At 38.1% G+C, this 26,048-nt stretch overlaps 1 protein-coding gene across 2 annotated transcripts in view; it reads left to right on the plus strand.

Annotated features, from left to right (window-relative positions):
* Positions 1 to 26,048, plus strand: part of CPQ (carboxypeptidase Q) — a 453,907-nt gene that overhangs the window by 125,855 nt on the left and 302,004 nt on the right. For both annotated transcript variants that reach the window (XM_040972619.1, XM_040972620.1), the window contains exon 3: positions 5,468 to 5,675. In XM_040972619.1, the coding sequence (XP_040828553.1) occupies positions 5,468 to 5,675 (208 nt within the window). The remainder of the gene's footprint in view (positions 1 to 5,467; positions 5,676 to 26,048) is intronic.

Below are 26,048 nucleotides of genomic sequence, written 5' to 3' on the forward strand. Positions count from 1 at the left end.
TTGTTCTTTCTGTCATTTCTAGGTCACTGAGTATGTTCAGTTTCTACTTTGTGTTTTTCTTAGAGGAAATTTCCCAAATTAATACTGATTTGTTATTATCATGTAACATTTTACTCTGTGCTTCATTTAGCACTTGTGACAGTCTGTATTCTTTTGTAAGTTATTAGTTACTTGTAAACAGTGCAAATCTTAAGGATAAGATTGACAATTATTCAGTTTCACATTGTCCCAATGTACATCATGGAGCCTGGCTCAGTTGGATGGCTGTAAATTCGTTGAATTAACTTGAATGTTTAAGACTTGTCCTTCCATGAAAAGGACATTGCACAATCATGATATTCTCCATAAACAAGTGGACTCTCAGAAAGCACTGCTCTGATGTTCTTTTGTTTGGCTTACTATGATTTTGCAATTTCCTTACTACTTCAGGCCAAAACATTGAGTTTCTAAGAACAACTGTTTTCTCTTCCCTGAAACTCTGCATTCAGGAAAATCAACCATTCCAAAGACCTAGCTATCTTGTACGCTCTGGAAGATTATGTAATAGGAGTAAGAAGCTAGTTTCCTTTTGTATATGGCTGGACTTCTTTTTTGGGGTTATACATTCTTCTGAAATCAGGATCGATTTTCTGCAACATGTCACTTTGAGTTGAGCACCAGATACACCTTGTTTTAACTATAGTTTTTTCCTTTTAGTAGTAGAAACAGTTTATCACTCTCCTTTCACTATGTTCTTTTTTAACCGTTCTGAAGAATTGGTCAGAGAATAGCAGGTGTGGAATCTATGTATAGATTAGATGATCTGAAGCAATTCCAGAGTTGTCAGCATCTGCTGTTTCTGCAAGGGCACTGTTGCAGTAATGACACTTGGGGCAAGTGGCTTAAGACATCAAGGAAACTGGGGATTTTGGTGCTCTTTATGTAATATATTAGTCTGTAGCCAAGAGAGTCCCCTTTGGGACATTTTTAGCTTCAGTCTCATGCTCTCATCAGTAATTACTGCAATCCTTTGCATTACTCTAACAGTCTGATGAGCTTTTTCCTACATGAGACCTCTAATTCCCCCATAATAGACAGGTCAGCCTGGCTTATGAACAAGACTCAGAACAGATAATCGACAACTTAGGCAGACTTTTGTAGACCTATGTGATTTTCTTATTTTCCCCTCAAAATGAAAACACTGAGCTTTTCTTTTGGTATATTATAATGTGTGAGAGAAAGTGTCAATGTTAGTAATAGAAAGAGCATGAGCCTTGGATTCTCACCCTCCATGGTTCCTTTCTCAACAGTAACACCTCGTAACTGTGTTAGTCTTATTCCCTTCATTTCAGTGCCCCCAAAAGTATTTTGCAGAGATTGGGGTAAACAATAGACACTCAAATATATCTATTGGTGTTGTCATCAGTTATTCTGACACGTAAAAATATGCAGGTTCCTTAGAGGAACACTGGGAGAATCATCTGGGATGAAATTTTATCTTTTAGTTGTTTCTGTTCGATTATACAGCATGTATATGTGTCACATATGCCAATCATTATCTCGGACACTCATGTAACATTAATTTATAAAACAAAACTTTTTTTAAAGATTTTTTTTTATTGCAAAGTTAGATATACAGAGAGGAAGATCATCCATCTGATGATTCATTCCCCAAGTGACCACAATGGCCAGTGCTGCACTGATCCGAAGCTAGGAGCTGGGAACTTCTTCCAGGTCTCCCACACGGGCGCAGGGTCCCAAGGCTTTGGGCCGTCCTTGACTGCTTTCCCAGGCCACAAGCATGGAGCTGGATGGGAAGTGCAGTTGCTGGGATTAGAACCAGCGCGTTCAAGGCGAGGACTTTAGCTGCTAGGCCACTGTGCTGGGCCCAAAGCAAAACTTTTCTTAGCCTCTTCCTTATATATCTAATGTTACTGTGATGGATAAAACAAGATGTTGATATATGCTGTGGGAAGTTCAGCAACCTACATGCAAAAGGCTGTTAGTATTGGGATATTATTAAATGTGGTAGGCCTTATTGCAAATACAACACACATTTTATGTTCTTTGGGGGTTTTGTGCACTACTTTTCAGAATGGAGACATAAGAAAAAGGGGGAGAGTTGAGCAAATTTCTTTGTTGACTTATGGAAGAGCATAAAGATTTTGTTTGGTATAATATACAAAACACAAACTAATACAAAAGGGTTAAGTTTTCCAGATGGCCTAGTTTTATTTACTCAGTTTGAGTAAAAATCTTACTAAAATGTCTTCACGATACCCTGGCTTCCCAAATGATGACCATCGAATGTTGTCCACTGGGCTGGTGACTGCTGAGGTTATCATCACCATAGCTGTGACTCTTGTTGGGACTGTAATCAGGCCAGCCTACTAGGCCAGCATTTCCTTCCCATGACCTGAGCTGTAATAATTGTGAGTTCTTCCCACATGGGGCTGGGGAAACTCAAGTGTTAAATAATGAAAACTTTAACCATACAGTTTCTTTCAATAACAACAAAAGACATAATCCAGTTAAGAAATGGGCAAAGGACATGAACAGGCATTTTGCAAAAGATGAAATTCAGATGGCCAGGACACACATGAAAAATGCTCAGATTCACTAGTCATCAAGGCAAATGCAAATAAAAAATGCAGTAAATACTGAGAGATTCATTTGTTCCATGCCTAGACATTGCCTAGGTGCCCTGAAAGCCCCCAAAACAGTGGCTCATGATTCAACCCTCCAGAGTGGTGGAATGGAAAAGGACAGGAGTCCAGAGGCCAGGGAATGGGCATCAAAGAAGTGATTCTTCTTTTTCTTGTAAATATTTATTTATTTTTATTTTTAAAGGCTGATTTACATAAATGGAAGAAAAAAGAAAGAGAGATCTTCTATCCACAGTCACTTCCCAAATGGCTACAATGTTCAGAGTTGAGTCAATTTGGAGCCAGGAGCTTCTTCCAAGTCTTCCTTGTGGGTAGAGGGTCCTAAGACTTGAGCCATCCTCTTGTGCTTTCCTAAGCCAGAGTAGGGAGCAGCCAGAACTAGAACCAATAAGTTTTCATAATTAGATGCCTGCACCACAGGTAGAGTATCATCTTGCTGAGCCACCAGGCCAACCCCAAGAAGTGATTCTTGAATGACTCCTGAAATATGATGAAGTGTTAGTTACATAATGAAATTAGGGGAATGGAGCGAGCAAGGCAAAGTGTACCACAGCATGAACAAGCACAGAGGAGTGAGATAGCATAATATGAAGATGAGAACTTTAAATTCAGTATAGCTGAAATTTAAAAACAGAAAGAGTGAGTATATGTAGATGTCGAGTAGGTTTCAAACATAAGCTGAAGTGATGGATTTTTTTTTTTTTTAGTAGAGGCAGGAGAAGAAACGAAGGAAAGGGAGGGTTACTGCTGTGGGTAGACATGACTTTTTAGCAGTTCAAACAATTTACTCTGGTGCCTCTAGGAGCTGAGCTGGAGGCTGGGATCCTAGTATTGGTGGAATTACTGAGGAAGGAGGGACGGTCACAGAGAGAGTGTTTGGTGCGAGTCCATGTAACTAGGTGGAAAGGAAAACAAAGATTCAATAGAGTTTGATTCTTAAAGAATTAAATTACCAACATTTGGCAACTCATTTGATGTGGAGGCTGAAGGAGACAGAAAAATGAAAGATAACTGTAAGCTTTCAGGAAAATAGGTGAGGTTAAATGCAAGTTAGTGGCAATACATTTTGGTCTTTATCTGCTAACACTGTTGCACATTGGTAACTGCGGTGTCTAAATTAGGTTTGTTCTCTTCAGAACAATGCTCTCATTTGTTAAAAGAACTGGTTTTTAAATATAGAGCATAGTACCACTTTCGTGTAACTTTAATTTTGCACCAGCCTATAGAAATGTATCAAAGTTTGGTTTTATTCCAGTGGCTCCAATTCAATCATCAAAATTACCCCATTGCTGGGCCATCCCTTGAGTGTGCCATTGAACCTGGTATTTATTAGAAACAGATGAAAGTCATCAACAAATTCCCATAGTATGCTAACAATAATGCTAGTCAAATTTCAAGGTAACTCTAGGTTTCAAAATGTTATGAATCTCAAAATCTGTCTAGCCAAATCCTCATTTATATTTTTATGGACATTTATGTGAAAAGCTAGAAGTTTCCATGCTCTCCAATTACACATTGCTGTTTGTTTTAGATTATAAACTGTGTTCTGTTCCGGGTATTGGTAGAGGTGTGCTTATGGAACTGTACCCAATCATTTTAAAGTACAGATTTAATTTGGATGATGGAACCAGAAGTCAGAGAGGAGCCAACTCAAAGGGACCATTACAATGATGCCAGATAGTGACAAAAAAAAGTCTTTAAAATCCACAGTACATTTTGAAAGGATTTTCCAAGTGACACATAACAGTTAACATTCTAATGACATCTGTTAATCTTCCTCCCACCCCCCAAAAACTAGTCCTCTAGTTGGCAATATTAAGGAAGCATGTCAAAGTGTATGCTGATACTGTTTTTACTGACAAATTTCATGACTGCACACATAAAAATCACAAAACAGTCGGCGCCAGTCACTTTCTCATAGATAGCTATATTTAGCCCTGCATCTGGCCTTTGTTGCTAAATATTTGTTCCTTGTCACTCTAACTACTCTATCAATTTGAGTCTTCAGTGATCTGGCAGTTTTTAAATGACTTCTTGGGAGATGTGAAACCATGTTCCCTAATCAGGAAGAATTGGGCAAGTCTCATGTGAGGAATGAAAGCACATGTGAGCAAGGACAATAGGACAGTTTTACAATGTCTGTAGAATTTTTATGTGAAGAATAGTATAGTGTTTGGCAGTGAGTAAGTACTGTAAATTGAGAAGCATGGGAAGTTTGCACATTCTTTAAGAGTATTTTTATACAAGGGGGAAAGAGAATAAACTGACTTTTTGTCCTCTTGGGGTGCGTTAACATTAAACATTTATTACAAGTTAAGTTTACAAAGAATAATGTGTACTCTGCACAAATTGGCTTCCTTGGTGTGATGTCATTATAATTTGTTTAGCAAAATATCAGCATAGTTCAATGAAAATATGCATTTGTCTCATTAATCCCAAAGGGAGTTGATTGTGTTTTTCTTTTTAATAGAATGATCAATATGTGTTTCCATGACTCCTTAGGGTGGGAAAGAAGGAAATAAAAGAAGCTGTTTTATGAAAAGATTTGTGACTTGCTACTAACTGGTTAAGTGAGTTGAAAAATGTTAAGTTGTGTGTTATATTGGTTTGAATGCCTTTTCTCTCTCATGGGAAGAGAGAGAATTGAAGGATTCACTCCTACAATTAGCTAATCCTACAATTTTTCTCCTATGCTAAATAGCTGTAAAAGTTTGACCTTCAAAAACCTGGTGTGGCAAATACAGCATGTGTGCCAACTCGTGTGGCAATTCTTCCTTAGTGTGGAAAACCATAAGTTGATCCTGTGTGACTTTGACTTCTAGGCATCACAGCAGAAGTTCTGGTGGTAACTTCTTTTGAAGAGCTGCGGAGAAGAGCCCCGGAAGCAAAAGGGAAGATTGTAGTTTATAACCAACCCTACGTCAACTACTCAGTGACAGTACAGTACCGTGTCAGTGGGGCTGTGGAAGCTGCCAAAGTTGGGGCTTTGGCATCCCTCATTCGGTCGGTGACTTCCTTCTCCATCTACAGGTTGGTCATGCTGTTTGTTTGAAACCCTTCAAATCTGGTTTGCCTGGATTTTCTGCCAATGGGAAATGCTTCTGAAAGAAAAATGAACGTTTCTGATGGGATTTCTCTATGTGTGATCATTCATTTGTAAGATCTTCTGGTTTTTCAAAATTCCAAGCACCAAGTGTTCATTTCTTAAAACAAACAAGCAAGCAAAGACCACACACACACACACACACACAAACTTTGTATCATCAAAGATCCCATAACATTCCTTATATAAATAGTGCGTATTTACATTGGAGGTAGAGATGATTACAGTATGCATTTAGTTAAAAATTCCTGATGACTTCAGAGGAAGTCAAGCTGTTTTCCCTGTTAATAGAAATATGAAATCAATAGAGTGATTACTGTGTTTGAGGCTAGCTATGATGTAGTGGGAAGAGTTGTGGAATTCAGCGTCTGCAGAGGTAGACCTAGTCCTGCTTTTGAACAACTGTTTGGCTGTTGAAATGCTTCCTTCAAATTCATTAATTGATTATTTGAGATAGGCAGAGAGACAGATGGAGGGACAGAATGCACTCATCCTCTGCTTCACTCCCTGAATGCCTGGAGTGAGCTGGATCTGAGCTAGGAGTGAGGATTGCTTTCTAGGTCTGTTATGCGGTTGCAAGATCCAAATTACTGGAACTGTCAACTCAGCCTCCTAGGGTGTGCATTAGGAAGAAGCTAGAATCAGGAGCTGTAGCTGGGAATCAAACCCAGGCACTCTGTTATGGGAATGTTTTATAAAACAGCTCCACATCTCATAATTCTCTTTTTGAAAACACTGATGATAAACTATAAAAATGTAAAAAATAATTTCAGCATAAATTGGGATGAACTTATTGAAATATATTTGGTTGTTTAAGTCTATATGATGTTTGGTGATACTGCATTACATTATGAGACCTTTCATGCTCCTTTTAGTTTTTTAGAGGCAAATTTCAAAATGTTTTATTGATCCTCAGTTATAGAATGGAATTCAATGTTGCAGTGGATGAAAAGGCCAACCACATTAACTTGTAAATCTTGGCCCTACTTTATAACTACTCATGGTAATGTCATCCATTAAGATTAAAGGATTTCAAAGATACAGATGAAAAAGCACAATCTTTGTGCTGTTGTCTAGTCTAAAATATTTTTAAAAATCTTAAATAATTTTAGATAGGATTTTTGTGGAGGTCATTCTTAGAATTGGATTTTTGGTATCCTTTATAAAGGGGAACTCATTTTGCACAGTTTTTTCAAGCTGAAGATGCAGCTATTTGACCTTAATTGACATGCCACATTCTTGAAAAGAAAATAACCTGGGGAGATGGCAGCAACCAGGAATCCCAATGAGAGGGCACTGCACAGAAGTGTAAAGGGAAGGAAAGAGAGAATTTTCTTTATGAGGGATAAGTTATCTTCCCAATGAAGGAAGATAGAGCCTATTGAAACCACTTGTTATAACTTTATGGTGGAAAAGCTAGTTATGCTTATGTCATAGTGCTAAAAATAACACTCTTTGTAAAGTCTTTAAAGGTTTCCTAACTGGTGAACTAATGATTGGATCGTATTCTTTTGCATAGTTAAGCTTCCCAGGAGGGATGCCCTAAAATGGCAAGCCTACTTCCCAGCTTAATACCTCAGCCATCATCTGGCATGACATACTCAGCAAGCTGTGGCCATTTACCATGGTTTCACTGGTCATGAGACTTCAATTACAGAGCTAATCTGGTGCATTGTGAATCTGGGGGATTGCCAGGGTCTTTATTTCAATATTACTACTTATAAGACTATGCACAGTAATACCAAATGCACAGTAATCTGCCTGGTTCATTGGCATTTTTTTTTTGTTTTGCCATAGGAAGACATATAGAAACCTAGACTATAATCTTAGAGTCCCAGAAGAATGGTCCAGCATAAAACTTGAAGTTGGCTGTAAGCATATAAACTTTGGGGTCAGCAACATGTAGTGTTAAAAGGACTTATTAATAATTTTAGATCTAGACTGTATTTTTGTTACTGATTTTATATTTAAATGCATTTCACTGCTAACTTTCATAACTATTCTTTCAGCATTTATAAATATATAAATTGATTTTTACATAATGTATTTGAATTTTGCATATATGTGTGTGTATATATAATCTTGGTGTTCCCATATCAAGCTAAAAAGCTTTACATGAGGGGCATTATTATGCATATTTCTAGACAGAAAAATGAACTTTAAAATTGGAAATAGCTACATGCTTAATTCTAACATCTTGAAAAATAAAAACCAAAATGAAAAATTTTCCCACTTCTTCCATACTTTTTAGAAAACCAGATGTTTCCTTCCATAGTATTTTACATTTCTGTCACTAATTGCTAATCCCTTAATCACTATGCAGATTGGACTTTCCTAAAATGAAACTTATTAAGGTTTCAAATACTATGAGTCTTCAAAAAGTTCATGGACTGGTGTGAGTGGGTTGCAAAACTTAATATATGAAAATAAATTTGTCTTCAATTCCATCTTTCTTAAGATTTGATTTTTATTGGAAAAATAGATTTACACATGGAAGGAGAGATAGAAAGATCTTTCATCCTTGGCTCACTTCGTGGCCATAAGCAGAGAGATATATAGGAAATGGAGCAGCAGGGACATGAAATGGTACCAATGGGATGCCAGTGCTTGGAGGAGGAGGAGCAGGCAGTTGAGTTATCATGCCATTCCCTTTGATTTCATCTTTCTACAAACTTTGTGAAGTGTCATCATGATGGTTTAGTTGTCAATTGAAATGGATAATTTTCAGGCCATCGTCTTACTCTCATAACCCCACTTTAAATCACTCTGATCATTATCGAATGTCTCCGATATTTCTTCTCTGTAGCTTCCTGTTTTTCTTGTTCTGGGAAAGTAAGAAATGGTTTCTTTTTATTCCTTTCTTGCTTTTCCTCTTTAGGTCTTTCTGTCTTCTTTATTTCTCTGATTTCTCATTCTGAATATTCTACATGAGCAATCCCATCATGCTTTTGGCTTCAATCATCATTTACTGTGGCAGTTTACAACTAACCTCCTATACACCCCAATGTTCCATTCTACCACTCTGAGCTCTAAACCAATATGTGCAACTCTGTTGATTCTTTTTGAGGTTGCTCCAAGGTATTTCAGTTTTAGGTGTGTGTTCAAAATTCATCCTTAAAGTACATTATTCAGTATTTTCTATTTCAGTGAAGATAATAATCTATTCTGACTTGTGAATCATATGTGCCTTGATTATTTTTCTGTTCCTTTGTTTATCATTGTTGTTGAATATCTTGTAGAATCTATTCTTTATCAATCATTTCAACAAATATATGTTTTGTTACTCTATTTCCTATCATCAGTTTATGTTTTAGTAGGAATAAAAAACACTTTCCCAGTGTCTGTCACTGTCCTGCAGTGCCACTAAAATGACAAGGAATCTCGAGGGCCTGGAACCACCACCACAACCAGCACACACACACTGAACGAACACACGAACACACACACAAACGAACAGGCGAACAAGAAAGGAGAGAAGAACGAAAAGGGGCAGGCGAACAAAAAGAGGTTTATTGCTGAAAGCGGGCTGCTTATATACAGTTCTCCATCAATCACTTCTCCCCGTGGATCCACTGGGCACTACCTAATACGCTGGTAGCAATGACATAATCGCTAGCCTATCCCTGTGACTTCCTGTTTACCTGCTGGTGGGACAAATCCCGCCTCCTGGCCCTGGGCCAGCCGCCATCTTGTGTCAGCCCCTCATACATGTCGGGTTGGCTCCCAGTGCACCACTCCGCGCAAGTGTCCATCATACTTCCTCCAAGATCTGTGACTTTGCATGTGTATTCTCTTGAAGAGCCATGTAAAGAGTTTCTTCTAGGCAGTCATTGCAGCCCAAGTAGGCTATATGTGAGAGGAGGTTCCAGTCTCCCTTTGCTGTGTTACAGTGTCTTAGAGGTAATTTTGATTTGTGCTTTGACAGAGTAGATCAACTTTTGTGGTAAACAACCACAATGGTAGTCACAAAGCAAAAGAAGAACCTCTCTTTTGCTCTCATTTGAGGGGGTCTTCAAATAATTAATGGAAAATGGGTACTATGAAAAAAAAATGCATGTATTTAAAAAAAGATTTACACTAAAACATTGTAATTCTTTCTTTCATTTGCTTTTTGAATCTCCTTATAGTTCCCAAGGGTTGTTCTGCAAGTGCCCCTCTGGTCTTTCTAATTGTAGACTCTGAGATCTCAGATTCTCCATATTCATTTAGCAAGTAAGATGATAGAACACTGAGAGCCAAAAGAAAGGTGTTTTCCCACGGTTATCCTTTCCAGACTTTCCAAGGGATACCTACCTTCTGCTGTGATCCAGCTGATCAGGATACTGTTAGGTGGAGGCTGGGAAAAGTCTTGTGTTTTTATGCCTATGTGAAAGTTAAATAAGATTGATTAAAATGAAACACAGCACAACAAACCAGCAAAAGCCTGTTCTTCCCAAATTCATAACAATACACTTGACTATAAATTCCAAGAAAACATTCGTAATTCTATACAAGCATACAGTGATTTAACCTCTGTACTCCTAATATAATGTTAGATACAATGCAATCACTCAGGAAATGTCTTTTGAGGAGATAAAGTTTGAGACAACTCAAACTTTTTGGACACTTTTACTTGTAAATGGGGGAAAATATTCATTTTCCCAATGGGCCACATTCTACATATCTTTACTACAGCAATTATAAACAATGATGCTTTGAGTTGCTCATCAAAGAAAGAAGGCTTGCTTTTTTCTGGCAAGTATTTTGCATTAGCTATATGGAGCTAATATGTGTGTATGTATTTGCAGGCTGGCGATATTGGGTCTGTTTAGGAAGCTTGTAGAAATCAGTAACACTCATGATCAAAATATATGCTTTAGTTGTTTTTGTTTGCGTTCAAAACTGGAGAACTCGTGAAGGATGATGATTTTGTCATTAGTGAGTTGACATTTACCAGTGCCAGTGCCAAAATTATCCATACAGATTGCAGCAGCCAAATGATTATAGCACATGAACTCAAAAGAAAGTCTACTATATTACCTATTTCCAGTATCATCTCCAGGTTATTTACTCTGATTTCCTTATATTGACATTATTAATGTTCTTATACTCCAATTTACCTTCCAAGGAAGACATTTTCTTTATTGATGCATTTATAATGTGCATACTTTCTTTTACTTTTAAGTAACAACTGGGCCCTTGTAATAGGGCTTCTTCAGTTTTTCTAAATGTCCCTTTCTGTCATGGGTAATATTTTAAAGATAAATTTAATCAGATATTTCATTTCTACAGAGGGAGGCTTCTCTTTCAAACCATTTGTCTTACATTATTTCTAATATGCATTACTTTTAAAAGTAAATATTCAGCGAGAGCTCACTAGTTGTACAGGAGTTTCCAGGGATTAATGATGCTAAGGTGAATTAAGGTGTTTTTATTCTTCAGAAATATTCTATTGGGGTGAAATAGACAGAAGTAAGTTTAAAATGTAAATGACAGGCCCGGCGGTGTGGCCTAGCGGCTAGGGTCCTCACCTTGAATGCACCGGGATCCCATATGGGCGCCGTTTCTGATCCCGGCGGCTCCACTTCCCATCCAGCTCCCTGCCTGTGGCCTGGGAAAGCAGTCGAGGATGGCCCACAGCCTTGGGACCCTGCACCTGTGTGGGAGACCGAGATGAAGTTCCTGGCTCCCAGCTTCGGGTTGGTGCAGTACCGGCCCTTGCACTCACTTGGGGATTGAATCATTGGACGGAGGTCTTACTCTCTGTCTCCTCCTCTCTGCATATCTGACTTTGTAATAAAAATAAATAAATCTTAAAAAAAATGTAAATGATGAGTATAATCTACCTTACTACGAAATATCTGCTTGGGGAAGAATAATGAAAAAAGAAAGGGACAAGTTATTAACAACACATTTTGGCCTATGCTTCTCTAAAGGCTTAACTAGTTTGATTCAGTTAATTCTTTGTATAAGCCAATAGAGGCGGATATTGGTATTTCTCTTTTACTGAAGAGGAAGTATGGTTCTAAATGGCCTATTAACTCACACAGCTGGGAAGGAACTGGAATTCAAATTCAATCTCTGGTTCTAAATTGCACATTCTTTCAATTGCACCTAGCAGCCTGGAGAGACTGTGCTGCAGGAGTCTAGAGGAATCAGTGGAAGTGTGGTTGGGCAGATTTCTTTGAGTATGTGGGTTTTAGGGATAACTCAGTGAAGTCATAGAATTTGAACATGAGAAAGGAGATGGAAAGCATTACTTCCAAGATCAAGAAAAGAAGGTAGGAGTGTATGATGTATTTCATTAACACAAGTTGGCAAGCTTGACTGAATCCAAGGTGTCAGACTGGGAATAATACCTTCTCAATATCGTGAAGAATCCAAGGTGTAGATTGGGAATTTTTAACTTCAATATGAAAGAAATGTAGAACTGTAGAATATTTTAGAGTTGGGAGGTGATAGTGGAAAGCAGTAGGACTTTACCTGAGTGATTGTAGACATGAAAATTTTAGGCCTGATTGGAGACTTACAAAATCAGAGAGGCTTGGGTGGGATCTCACAGTCTGTGGTGTAGTAATTCCTCTATGTGGATTTGCATATTCAAGTTAAAAACTGTTTCAGAAACATCAGTGTCCAACTTGTGTTAACCTCCAATGTCAAAGGATAGATAGGATCTCTTCTAATCTTGAAGATATGAAAGAAAGGGTGAAGACACAGAAGTTGAAAGTGGGATGGAAAAAAAGAAACATGAGAAGGAACATTATGAAAAATAGTATCAGAATTTGGGAACTGGTTAGATTTGAAGTGGGGGAAAGGAAGGTATCAGATGTTGAACACAGATCAAAATGTGTGGAATGTCTGTGTTCAGTTCAGCCAAATATATAACAGTAGATATTTACAGGATCAGGAAAAAAAGAAAAGCACAGACCTTGTGGCATATCTAACATGTGTAGAGCAAACTTGAGCTGAACAGATTAATGTTCAGTTGTTTGTTGGTAGAACGTTTTCTTGCTGGTGTGCCACAGTTTATCAGACTCTTCCACCCAATTTTTCTTCTGCTTTCTTCACTTATGTCACCTGTTTAGGTTCCATAAGAATTTGAGCTCATGATACCTGATGTAAGGATCTTGGCATACAAAAAGAAAATGAGTTGGGAGGAAACACAAGCAGTTTCCTGCAGATGAACCCCATACATCTTGTCTCTATATTTGTGATAAAAGCATTTCAAAACTTTTACTTTTTTATCCACTTTTTAGTCACCCCAGGCCAATTTTAAAATCCGGGCTGATTTCCTTGCAGTGCAGCACACTTTTGGACTGCTGCCTGCTCTTTCTCTGCATGCCAGTTCAAGAATATAAAGCATTTTTAAAGATTTATTTATTTTTATTGGAAAGTGAGATTTACAGAGAGAAGGAGAGACAAAGAGAAAGATCTATCCATTGGTTCACTCCCCAAGTGGCTGCAATGGCCAGAGCTCAGTCAATCCAAAGCCAGGAACTTCCTCCAGGTCTCCCACATGGTGCAGGGTCCCAAAGCTTTGGACCGTCATGTACTGCTTTCTCAGGCCAGAAGCAAGGAACTGGATGGAAACTGGAGCAGCTGGGATATGAGCTGGTGCCCATGTGAGATCCTGACACATGCAAGGTGAAGACTTCAGTCCTAGACTACCACGCCGGGACCTAAGCAATTTTTATTGTCTTCTGTAAATTCACTGCCAAGCATGCATTTTTTTCCTAGTTACTTTCTGTATTTCCCCAGATAATTGAGTAGAGTTTAAGCTTTGTATCAATGAACAAAGCAGAAAGGCTCTCCCTTCATTTTTACTGTAAAAGTTGCATCAGTATCTGTTCGGCGGGGGGTAGGGGGACCAGTCTGCTGATAAAACTTGGCTTTGTAAATACTACTGGCTTATGTTTTGCTTCACTTGTCCCTTGTGTACTATATTGATGCAGTGAAGAGGCAGAGGAAGAGCAGCAATCAGCCTGCAGATGACTGAGAGCTAATTAAACATTCAGTTGGGGGAGAGCAATGAGTGAATCCAGGTGATGTTTATGGAGTGTCAGGGAGGGAGAATGCCTTCCCATCTGGTGAGAGAGATGGGAAAAAGTACATAAATCAATCTCTATAATGATACTTAATTAATACAGAGTCGATAAATGACATAATTGAAGCCCTGCCTGGGCTACATCGTGGCGTTAAATAGCTTCAAAGAGGGCTCTGATTAAAGCCATTACAATTTATAAAACATTCTTCATGTTAAGAAAGCATTTGATGAGATTTCGCATGAACATTTTATAATCAGAAGGCCAGATTAAACATCCAGAGCAGAGGTGAAACATCTTATGAGGTCTATTTTGGATGATTTTTGAAAGCCAGTTATTCTAAGGGAGTAAAAAAAGGAAGCCACCCTGACCCACTCTCTGAAATTTCTCAACAAGAAAGCACTGTTACATATTTCACATTTAGGTCACTTTAGATTTTTTTTGATGTCCTGGTGGTTTGGTTCTTGAGTATGACCCTAGGATAATTAGCTATCAAGCTCGATTTAAGTTGTTTTGAAATATTGTTGCAACGGGAGGGAGAAAATGGGGATGTGTGCCTGCTAGTGAAAAACAAGACCACTGTGACTAAACATTACAACCCGGCCAGCCTGGATTGAGGCTTGCCCTCCTCCCTCCCTGCCTCCCTGCCTCCCTGCCTCCCTGCCTCCCTGCCTCTCTCCCTTGCTTCTTTCTTTCTTCCTTCCTTCCTTCCTTCCTTCCTTCCTTCCTTCTTTCCTTCCTTCCTTCCTCCCTCCCTCCCTCCCTTCCTCCCTTCCTTCTTTCTTTCCTTTCCTCTTTTTTCATCTCCTTCATTTTGTTTCAGCTTAATTCACTTTGAAGCTCCTAACAGATGCCCAGTAATCAGGCAGAATGCCAGTTCTCATCATCTATGCAGGTGGGGGGCCACTGTACTCTCCTGGGGGAAGCGAAAGCAGACCCACACTGCGCAGTCCTGTGTTCACTTTTCATCCTCTTTTTCTCACCAGCCCCTGTACTCCAACCCCACATCCTCCTCAATGTTTGAGAGAGAGAGTGTTTGTTTGAAAAGCCTGTGTTGGAAATTCCAAAATGTTCTTCCACTGCTGATGTTGCTTCATGTAGTGTGACAGGCATGCTGCCTCCTAATGCAGTGAGCCAGGCCAGGGAGCACTGCAGCTACAGTGTGAGTTTTCTGTGTAGCCTCTTGCCAGATGTATGACTGGCATACTGGGTAAACTCTCAGTGCCTCAGTTTCATCCTTGAGATGAAATGTTCACACTCTCAGAGTTTGGTGGTGGTGAAGAGATGTTAGAGCTGGACACATAATAAATTTTCAATATATAAAAACTACTATTACTGTAATCTTGGTGACTATTGACTGGATATAGTTATTGAATGAAAAGTGGGAAAAATGAGGGGAGGGGAGGAATGAAGGAGAAAGAAGTTAATTTGCTAATATCACTCTTATAATTAGTGGGTTATAATTGCAATGATCTGCTTGTAAGACAAAGGCATTTGAGTCTCTGTGTTTAGTTTGTCGAAACTCTGCTAGGGTTGTGTGTCTACTATTCTCTCTCTCTCCCTCTCTGGTTTGGCAGTTTTCCTGGAGACAGCATATCTTATTCATCTAGGCATTCCAGGTCTGATGATTCTGTAGAGTCCCAAGCAGGCTAATCAGTTCACTAATGTGTAAATTCAAGCTGTCACAATATCATATTCACAGACGTTGAATAATAATATAGCTAGGTGACTAACCTTCTGAATTGCTATTTATCAAAAATAGAATCTCTGGAACCTGAGAGCAGATTGTATAGTTATGTAAATTCTGGTAAAGTATTGCAAACTGCATATTTCAGTGGTGCTTTATGGAGCTGCTATAATTAATGGTTTGTTTGCATTTCTAGTACAAACTGTCATTTTTCATCTGCCTATAACCTTGATATAAGAATTTATTCTAATTTACAGTTATAATTTTTGGAATATATATATATAAATGTTCATTTTCAATTTTCCAGTTTTTTGATTATTGAACACCGAAACTTAAGAATCACATTCCCACGGCATGTTTTTCTGAATCTCTAGTTGTAAAAAGAAGTTAATTCATTTTGAGTGCAGATTCAAGATTACGACAGTGTTGTTTGCTTATAAAGTGCCCTTTGAAAAATGTCTAGAGTCGCATATGGAGCAAAAAGAATCCTGAGTAACTGCAAACCAATCTTTTTCACATACACTTTTGTTTCTCTCTCTCCCTCTCATTCCTTCTCTGCCTTTCTCTCTTGTTTATTTCAACAGATTAGAGATAACCCTTACAATCCTCTTGCTTCTATGTGGCCTTTTGGCTCCTTTAATCCCCTAAAGAAAGCATCTGCTCAAAGTGCTACCAGGGGAATTTTCAAACCGTAAGAATAACAATCCTTATTTGTGAGACTTGGAACAGGCAGACTGAGTTACAGTTCTGGCTCTGCTGGTTACATACGTTCTGCTCTTTATATCTTGTCTAATCACTCAGAGTCTGTGATCTCATTTTTTACATCGGGAGGGTTCTTTTCTAATGCAGTTACTGAGAGAATTAAATATCAAAACTTGACACAAAGCCGTGTAACGGATACATTTTATTATACATTTATATAAAGTGAGTAAAAATCTGTACTTCACAATATTTTCCACACTTCTGCTCTCCACCCTCCCATCTGCTTTATTATGACTTTTTAAAAAAATATTTCCAGTGGCACACATTAATATCCATGAAATTATTACCACATCATTAGGTAAAGAATTCAACAAATAGCAAGTTGAAATAAAATCCACTGCTCAAATAAATATTGTAAACTAATCAAATCTCAAAATGTAAATTTTGCTCATAAATTACAATGTTTTGTGCTCTGTGTATTAGGTACCATGTGTCATGGAAAACATGATATTTGTCTTTTCTGGACTGGCTCATTTTCTTAAGCACAGTGGTTTTCAGTTGCAACCATTTTGTTGGAAATACAGGTTTCAATTCTTTTTTAAATGACTAAGTAGGATCATATAATATATATCTACCACATTTTTCTCTAATTATTCATTTATAGCTATCTTGGTTGATTCCATATCTTGGCTATTATGAACTGAACTATAGTGAATGTGGGGATATAGTAAATTTCTCATGTGCTGAATTCATTTACTTGGATAAATTCTGGGGAATGGGATGGCTGGGTCACATTTTAGAACTGTTGTATTTATTGAATATTCACCACACTAACTTTCATAATGGCTGTACTAGTTCATATTCCCACTAACAATGGAATAGGGTACCTATTTCCACACATCCTCACCAGCGCCTGTTGATATTCAATGGTCGTCTACCTGGACTAAGTTGAAATCTTATTGTGGTTTTTATTATCACGTCCCTAGTTGACTAGAGTTCCTGAGCAGTTTTTTTTTCTATATATAAATGTCTGTTGGCCATTTGTATTTCATCATTTTGAAATTTCCTGCTCTTGCCCTTTGCCTATTTCTTAACTGGACTGCTTGTTTTGTTATTGAGTTTCTTAATATATCCTGGATATTAATTCTCTATTAGTTGTTTAATTTTTAGATATTTTCTCCCATTTTGTTGGTTGCCTCTTCACTTTGCTTATGGTTTCCTCTATAGTACAGAAGCTTCTTACTTTAACATAATCCTGTTTATTTATTTTTAAAATTTCTTTTGCTTCCGGGGTCTTTTTGAAGAAGTCTTTACCAAACTCTATATTTTTCAGAGCTCTGTATTTTGCAGAGTTTTTACAAAGCTTTTCCCTAATAATTTGGTGATAGTAATCATAAACCTAGTCCCTTGATCCCCTTTTAGATCATTTTTGGATAGGGTGTAAGGTAGGGGTATTACTTCTTACTGCTGCACACACAGTTTCAATTTTTACAGGAGTTTTTTGAGGAGACTATCCTTTCTCCCTGGATTTATTTCAGTTTGTTTGTCAAAACTTAGTTGTGTGTGTGTGTGTGTGTTCATTTCAGAGATCTATTCTGTTCCATTGATCTTCAGGTCTGTATTTGTGGTAGTACCAGCCTTTTTTGATTAGAACCAGTGTTTAGTACATCTTGAAGCTTGGTATTGTAATGCGTCCAGCTTTATCTTTGTTGCTTATGATTGCTTTAGCTCTTCAGGGTCTCTTGTATTTCCATATTTATTTTAACATGAGTATTTCTAGATCTGAGAAGGATGTCATAGGTATTTTGATTGGGATCACATCGAATCTGCAAATTATTTTCAGGAGTATGAACATTTTGAAGAAATTAATTTTGCCAATCAGCAAACATGAATATTTTTTTAGTTTTAGTGTCTTCTATTTCATTAATGTCTTAAAATTTTCCTTGTAGATATTTATGACATCCTTGGCAGCTTCTCCACACTGATGGTGGCTTTGTGGAGATTTGGGGAAAGAAACAAGCTTATCCCCACAGTCATCTGCTGGAGAGCTTCCCCTGGCTTGGCTCCAGTCCAAACTCAGTGTCACTGTGGTCTGCAAGATGCTACATCAGGCCATGTCACCAGTGACTCTAGCTGCAATGGTCTGCTTCTGCATTTCTTTCCCGATCTGCCACCTTGCTCAGTCTCTGCACAGTATCTGTGCTTGCTGCTGTGTGATGATGCTGTCTGCATTCCGTGATATCTCTCTGCTCTTTGTGGAATTTCCACTGCAAACTTGTCTCCAGCTCACCCCTGGGAATGTACTTTGTCTGTTTTATTTATTTATTTATTTATTTATTTATTTATTTATTTATTTATTTATTCATTTATTTATTTATTTTAGCTAGATTTCCCTTATCAAAATCTGTATGTCTTCCCCTATTTTGACATCTTAATCCTGGTTGTTATCATTATCGTCATTAGATAAGATGGGACAGAGCAAGTAGGTTGAGGAGAACTGATTTATGTGCAAAAAGGAGCAGCTCTACATATCTTCTCTGTATGGGTTCCAGGGATTATTGATTTAATTCCCAACTTCAGGAACACTGTCCTTAGTCTCCCCAAGTCTTTGACTTAATATGATGCCCACTTCTCTTTACTACTCTCTCTCTCTGGCTTCATATTATTTCAGTTCTTAAAGTTGTTTTTACGTGTGGTACCATATCAAAGTTGTGGTGATTCAAACCAATGATTGGTGGCCAACTGACCAAAATGCATTCAGTGAATGCTTTATTTTAAAAACTACCAAGCTGTTTTCCAGCCAAAACCTTTTTACACCTTCTTTCCTACATAGCTGGCACCCTTTTATCTTTATAGCTCATGTTTCTGTTTATATATATATGTATTGTATATATATGGGGAGAACCGATTTTGTATATTTCATGTACACATTTTTAGCACATAATACTTTTTAGTCACCCTCCTCCTTCCTTTTTTTTTTCCTTGTATTTTTGTGATTACAGACTTTAAATTTACTTTGCAATCACAAGTTTGATTCTCCATTAAGTAAAGAATTCAATAAATGGGAAACTGAAAAATTACTTTCATAGGAATGGAAACAAGTGTCATAAACAATAATTAGATCTTAAGATGTCAGTTTTGCTCATATATAGTTTTCATGCTCTATATTATCTACCACAAATCAGAAAAAACATATTTGTCTTTTTGGGTTTGGCTTATTTCACTAATCATGACGGTTTCCAGTTACATCCATTTTGCTACAAATTATATGATTTCTTTCTTGTTTATGGCTTACTGGTATTTCCTCATGTATATATCCCACATTTTCTTCATCAAACTATCAGTTCATGGACATCTGGATTGATTCTATATCTTATCTATTGTGCTTTGAACTGCTTTAATAATTGTAGGGGAGCAGCTAAGTCTTCCATTTGTTGCTTTCACTTCATTTGGGTAAATTCCCAGAAGCAAAATGGCTGGGTCACAATGTAGATCAATGTCTGGGTCTTCCATAATGGTTGTGTTAGTTTACGTTCCCACCAACAGTACGTTAGGGTACACCTTTCTGCACATTGTGCCCAGTATTTGTGTTGATTCTGACTGGATGAGGTGAAACCTCATTGTGGCTTTTATTTGTACTTCCCTAATTGCTAGTGATCTTGAGCATCCTGAGCATGTATCTGTTCATTTGTATTTCATCTTTTGAAAAATGCCTTTTCATGTCTTTTGCCCATTAATGGGATCCCTTTGCAAAGGTTATTTTCCCAAGTGATGATCTGAGTCCCCTGGGTAACCCTCTCTTTCAAGTTCCTTACATAGCTCAGAGTCCTAATGATGTTTGGTTACTTCTGCTGGCCTTTCTACTTGCTTGTGTGAACTTTCTCAGAAGACAAATAAGTAGCAGGGAGACTGGAACTACAACTTTGTTTTTGCCATTATATTCACCGTATCCAGGACATGACTTGGCGCATGGTAGGTACCAAAGAGATACTGTCAAGTGAATATTTCCAAAATAATGAAAACTATGCATGTTATGCCATGGTTATTTTCTTTATCATATTCTGTTGCATTGATGCATTATTTCTCAAAAAAATTTTTGGTGGAAAAATATCAATCCGATGATGCAGAACAAATGCTGAACAACTTATATGCACTTTTTAGCACATTGCTTAACTTTTCCCCCAGATGTGTACCATTTTATACTCCTAGCAACTTGTAATCCACATTTTTACCAAATAAGATACTATCATTCTGATTAATTTTAATGTTCCAGATAGATGTTTATCAGCCTCTTATCAAGCTTTTTGTTTGTTTTTTCCTAATTTCTGAATTTTCCTTCATGAGGGGTCAACTCAAATATTTTATTCATTAATAATAGCTGTTAATTATTATTATTAGGTTGTAGGCATTCTTTGTATATCCTAGGTTCAACTTCATAGTCAGACACATGTTGGGATACTACTCAGCTATAAAAATAATAAAATGTTGTCTTTTTCAATAAAATGGATGTAATTGGAGGCCATAATTAGTGGCAATATACCAGTACCCACAAGATACTTATTGTGTGTTTTCCTTAGTTGCACTTTTATCATTTGACTCTTCAGAAGACTATAGGCAAACTGTTTGGATCATTCTACCTATTTGGATCTTTTGTTTTTTTGATGTATCTTTTAAAGACTGTGGTTAGGTTATGGTTTCTGTATATCTCCAAATGGTTCATGTGCTAGAACCTCGGTTCCAGACATAGTGATGTAAAGGGTGGTGGAACTTTTCAGAGGTGGGACTCATTGAAGATGTCGTGAACTTGGGGACCATCTTCCCCAGAGGGACTCCATTCTCATCTTGAGTTTTCGTGGAAGCAAGTTATCATTCACAGAGTGGGGCTAGGGCCTACTGTTCTCTAGCTTGATGTTCGTCACACGACTACTTGTCTTGCACATAAACCAATTCCACACCATCCCCTGTATTGTGACAGCTAAGCAGTCCCTCAGCAGAGGCTGGATTGAGAAACCACTAGACCTTAGATTTTCATTCTCTAAAATTGTGCATGAAGTAAACTCTTAAAAAAAAATACTCAGCCTCAGAAATTCTGTCACAGCTACAGAACTAATATCTTGTCACTTCCTTATTTGATTCAGATTGAATAGTGTTGGCAAATATTGCACATGTACCCTTCTATTGAATTGTTTAAGAAAGCAAATAATGTCACTTTCCATTTTAATGAAGTTTAATTTGATCACTTATATAAGACATTATCTCTAGATTTCTTCATTGAGTAATTACTTTACCTCGTTGTAGGGAAAAACATTTTAATTGTGCTTTGAGACCTTGTGAATCTTACATTTTCTGGCAAAACTTCAGTCAAGGGGATTTTAGTATTTAGCAATCATCCTTGCAGAATCAATCATTAAATTGGGAAAGGTAAATGTTTTTCTAATTCCATCATTTGTGCTGCATTTATTATCTGACATGCTTTTGTAATAAGCAACTTGTCTATCCTGCTTTCCCTCCTTTTGTTCCTGAGAGTTACTTCATGATATTTTTATACCATATATGATAAAAATCATTAATGTTATTATTCTTTTTGATAAAGCATCATTTTAACATGCCTAATAAATGTCAATGTTAACATAAAATTAACCTGAATACTTTAAATATCAAAAGGAATTCATTTTTTTTTCATCTAGTTACCTAAACTACCCATATTATTCACTTAATTAGGGTATAATCAATATTGTTTTTGCTCAACTTTTTAAACTTCTCCACAAGCTGTAGGCAAGTTTGCCTTGTACCTAGGTAAGTGTTGCACTGCTGGGAGAAAAGCAGCCAATAGCTGGCGAGCATTCTGAACCTGGTTAATCTGAACTTGTGTTAACTATGCCACTGTGCCAACATAGTTGCTCATTCAGTTTTAAATTTTATTTTTCTTTAAAGATAAATGGAGAAGGTGGGGAACACCGGCCCAGGACATGCCTTATGGCAGGGAACGACGGATTGCCCAGGGAAGGGGTCTGATGACGTTTTGGAGCGGGGGTGACCGAGGACATGTTTGATAGGGGAGGAATAATTTCTGGGGCCTTCTGCAAACCAGACTATTGTACTCAAATGTGGGCAAGGGTGTTGAGACTAATGCTTTAGAAGGGGAGAGACTCGAAGGCATTCTGAGTCAGGCCAAGGCATCCATCTACATAGGAGACTAGGGCTGGCCTAAATAACATTGTCCACTAACCACTGGTGCACAAAACAAACAAACAAACAAACAAACAAACTGGGACTTGGGGACATGCCTGCCTGGGCTAGGCTGCAGTACCTGTCTGTGAATGTTGGAACATGGGGTGGGCCTCATGAGGCTGCACCACAGAACCCACCAGAACATGAAAGAACCAGATCTGGGGATAGATTTTATAGCAGAATTGTGTGCTTGCCTCTGTAGTAGTAGTAGTAGTAGTAACCTGTTTTATGTAGAGAGCTGGGTGACAGCGATGCCTGAGCCTGGCTGAACCCAGAACTCACCTGGCAGGAACCCACCTATTACTCAGGAGAACAGGGACTTAGAGGAAGCTGGGCTGGGGCACTGGCACCTGCAATAGCTAAGACTGAGAGACAGACCATACCAAGCAGGCCCTGCCCCACTGGCACACATGAGATCTGGGACTGCGAGCAGACCTGGTAGGGGAACCTGGGAAACTTTCCTATTAAGTCACAACTCCCACTAGGGATCACAAGATCCAGGGCTGGCAGCAGGCCAGGCTAGGCAAGTCTGTAGCACTTGTCAGTGTTTGTGTGGCCTGGGTCTGGGGACAGGCTGGACTGGGTCAGGTCTTAGTACCTGCCGGCAATTAAACCAATAACTTCTCAGTACTATCAAAACCACTCATATGACACTCTTAAAACACTCTTTCCCACACTGGGGTCTCTGAGGTTTCATCAAATGATCATCCCGTTCCCACATGCTGATGCAGTTTGAGTGCAAGGAATGGTCTCTTTCATCTCTTCTGCAGAAACAGGAGAAGGAACAATTGAAGTGTTTGTCCCACCCACCTTCCACTTACCCTAATCAGAGACCCACTCAACCATGGGTTAGGGTTAGCATTAGGGTTGGGTTCCCTCTCAACTATGTGGTCAATTATTTAAAAAGAAAATAAAGAATTTAAAAAATAACTTTTGACATTGAGGGATCAGCATAGCTAATAATGTGGAAGAGAACTGCCCAGGATTACTTTATTTCTGTTGTCTTATTCCTGCTGCTAGAAATGGGCATTGATAAATAAGAATTATACTTCAGAGTGAATAAATGAATTCCTAACCAAAAAAAAAGAGACATTAAGATCCTTTACTGCATATCTAATTGCTATTGATTTTTAAAATAAGTAAGCAAAATTATTAAATCCAGTCATTGCCTCTGAGTACTTCCAGACTTTCTTTTTAATTATGCAGTGCTAATACATAGGAGAAAGTTTTCAAAGCATTCTTTCTTTCCAAGAAAAAAAAGGGGGCCTCAAAATGGATCTTCAGAGGCCTGTATTGATCCTTCTCTGTGATGACCTTGTTTTGTATCTGTGGGGTAGTATGTTATACTCTGAAATTTCATTCACTCTCGTCTCCCCATGTTGTTGCAGTAGTGACACCTGCCAGGGTATAAACAGGAATATTTTTACAGCTTAGTGAATAGCTGTTGCTACAGTGATTGCTGATCAGCAAAATAAATATTTGACACCTACGAGAGTAATTCCATTTTCAAAATTTTCTTCTTTTACTCATTCAATGGTTAAGTAAACATTTATTGTCTTCTATAATTCAGGCAACGACGGGATCTAAGTTTGGTTGTAGTAGGTGCTGAGTTAATTTGGGACCTTTTTACTAGAAAGAATTTAGAGTTGTAAATACATGTTTAGAAATAAACTCAGTGTTGAAATCAGCAAAATAAGAAATTGTTATAAGGGCTGGCATGTTGACTTAGCTGGCTAATATTCCCCCTATGAGTGTAGCTGGTTTGTGTCCTGGCTGCTTTTCCCATCCAGCAACCTGCTTGTGTCCTGAGAAAGCAGCAGAGCATGACCCAAAGTCTTGGGATCCTGCACCTGTGTGTGAGACCTGCAAGAAGTTCCTGACTTCAGATCAGGTCAGTTCTGGCCATTGTGTTGATGTGGAGAGTGAGCCAGCAGATGAAAGCTCTTTCTTTCTGTCTCTCCTACCCTCTATAATTCTTCCTTCCCAATGCAAATAAATAAACCTTGGAAAAAAATTGTAATAAATTAAAAATTTTAAAGTCCTGCCAAATACTGCAAATATTATAACATTTAAAAAATCTTGTTTTTAATTGAATGACCCTTTGTCAAGTCATTTTGTTTTTTTCTGTATTTACCTGCGCATTGTGTGAGTCCTTTTACATGATGACGCTTTTTTGTTCTGTTCTCTTAAGAAAAAAAATAGTAAGACGTGAGCTTAATCTTTCCTCTAGGATAGCTAATAGAGTTTAATTTTTGTTATTGATAATTTTTTTAAAGATTTATTTATTGCAAAGTCAGATATACAGAGAGGAGGAGAGACAGAGAGGAAGATCCTCTGTCCAATGATTCACTCCCCAAGTGAGCAGTGAGCGTAACGGCCGATGCTATGTCAATCCGAAGCCAGGATCCAGGAACCTCCTCCGGGTCTCCCACACGGGTACAGGGTCTCAAGGCTTTGGGCCGTCCTTGACTGTTTTCCCAGGCCACAAGCAGGGAGCTGAATGGGAAGTGGAGCTGCCGGGATTAGAAGTGGCGCCCATATGGGATCCAGGCGCGTTCAAGGCCAGGCCCTGTTATTGATAATTTTAAAAGCATATTTTAGCTTTGCATCTTTCTATTGTCAATATATAGGTAAGTACACATTTTGGAGATTAATGTGGTATTTTAGGACGCTCCTATCAAGTTTCATTTATGTATGAGCTCTGATTTCAGGACATTGCTCTCCTGCACCTACAAAGAATGGACAGTATTCTAATGAGATTAGTGTCTGTATTATCTTGTTAGTGGAATACCATGTCTATGACTTATCATTCATCAGATTTTTTTTATCAAATCAGCTAGAAATCTGTTGTCTGTTTCTAACCTGATTTGCTTTTTATTTATTCTGTCATTGATTTTAAGTAGGTATTAATGAAAATCCAGTGCTTCAACTGAAGTTCTACATGCTTGATAACTGAGAGAATGTTTCTAGTGATTGACTTCTTCATTTCACCTCCATCTGTATACTTTCCCTGATAGGTGTTTCATGATGCATCCTTATTCCACTTTGCTGCTGGTTAAGCCTTTTATGTTTTACTACCACCATGAGTACTGCATGTTTTCCTGTATTAGCATGGAAATAACTGAATACTACATAATTACATCCCATAAATACAAATTAATGTCATCTCAAATCAGCTTGCAATGACATGACAAGTATAACAAAAAGGAAGTCAGGCTGGACTAAGAATGTTCACACCTGTAACGTGCACAGCCCTTCTAGTGAGGGAGGTATCCACAGGTGGGAGGTGGTAGCATCCTCAGGCTCATCCTCCTGTCCGAAATGTGTATGTTTTAGGGGTCTTTAATTTTTGATGAATTAGTAGCTTCTTACTACTTTTTATTTCCTTTTTTTAAAAGGTAGATTACTTTTTATTTTTTTTAAAGATTTATTTTTATTATTTTTTTTTTTATTGGAAAGGCGGATATACAGAGAGGAGATACAGAGAGGAAGATCTTCCGTCCGATGATTCACTCCCCAAGTGAGCCGCAACGGGCCGATACTATGCCGATCCGAAGCCAGGAGCCTCTTCCGGGTCTCCCACGCGGGTGCAGGGTCCCAAAGCTTTGGGCCGTCCTCAGCTGCTTTCCCAGGCCACAGGCAGGGAGCTGGAAGGGAAG

Source organism: Ochotona curzoniae, unplaced genomic scaffold (assembly GCF_017591425.1).
Source record: "Ochotona curzoniae isolate NIBS_2020 unplaced genomic scaffold, NIBS_Ocur_1.0 contig_2318, whole genome shotgun sequence".
Lineage (NCBI taxonomy): Eukaryota > Metazoa > Chordata > Mammalia > Lagomorpha > Ochotonidae > Ochotona > Ochotona curzoniae.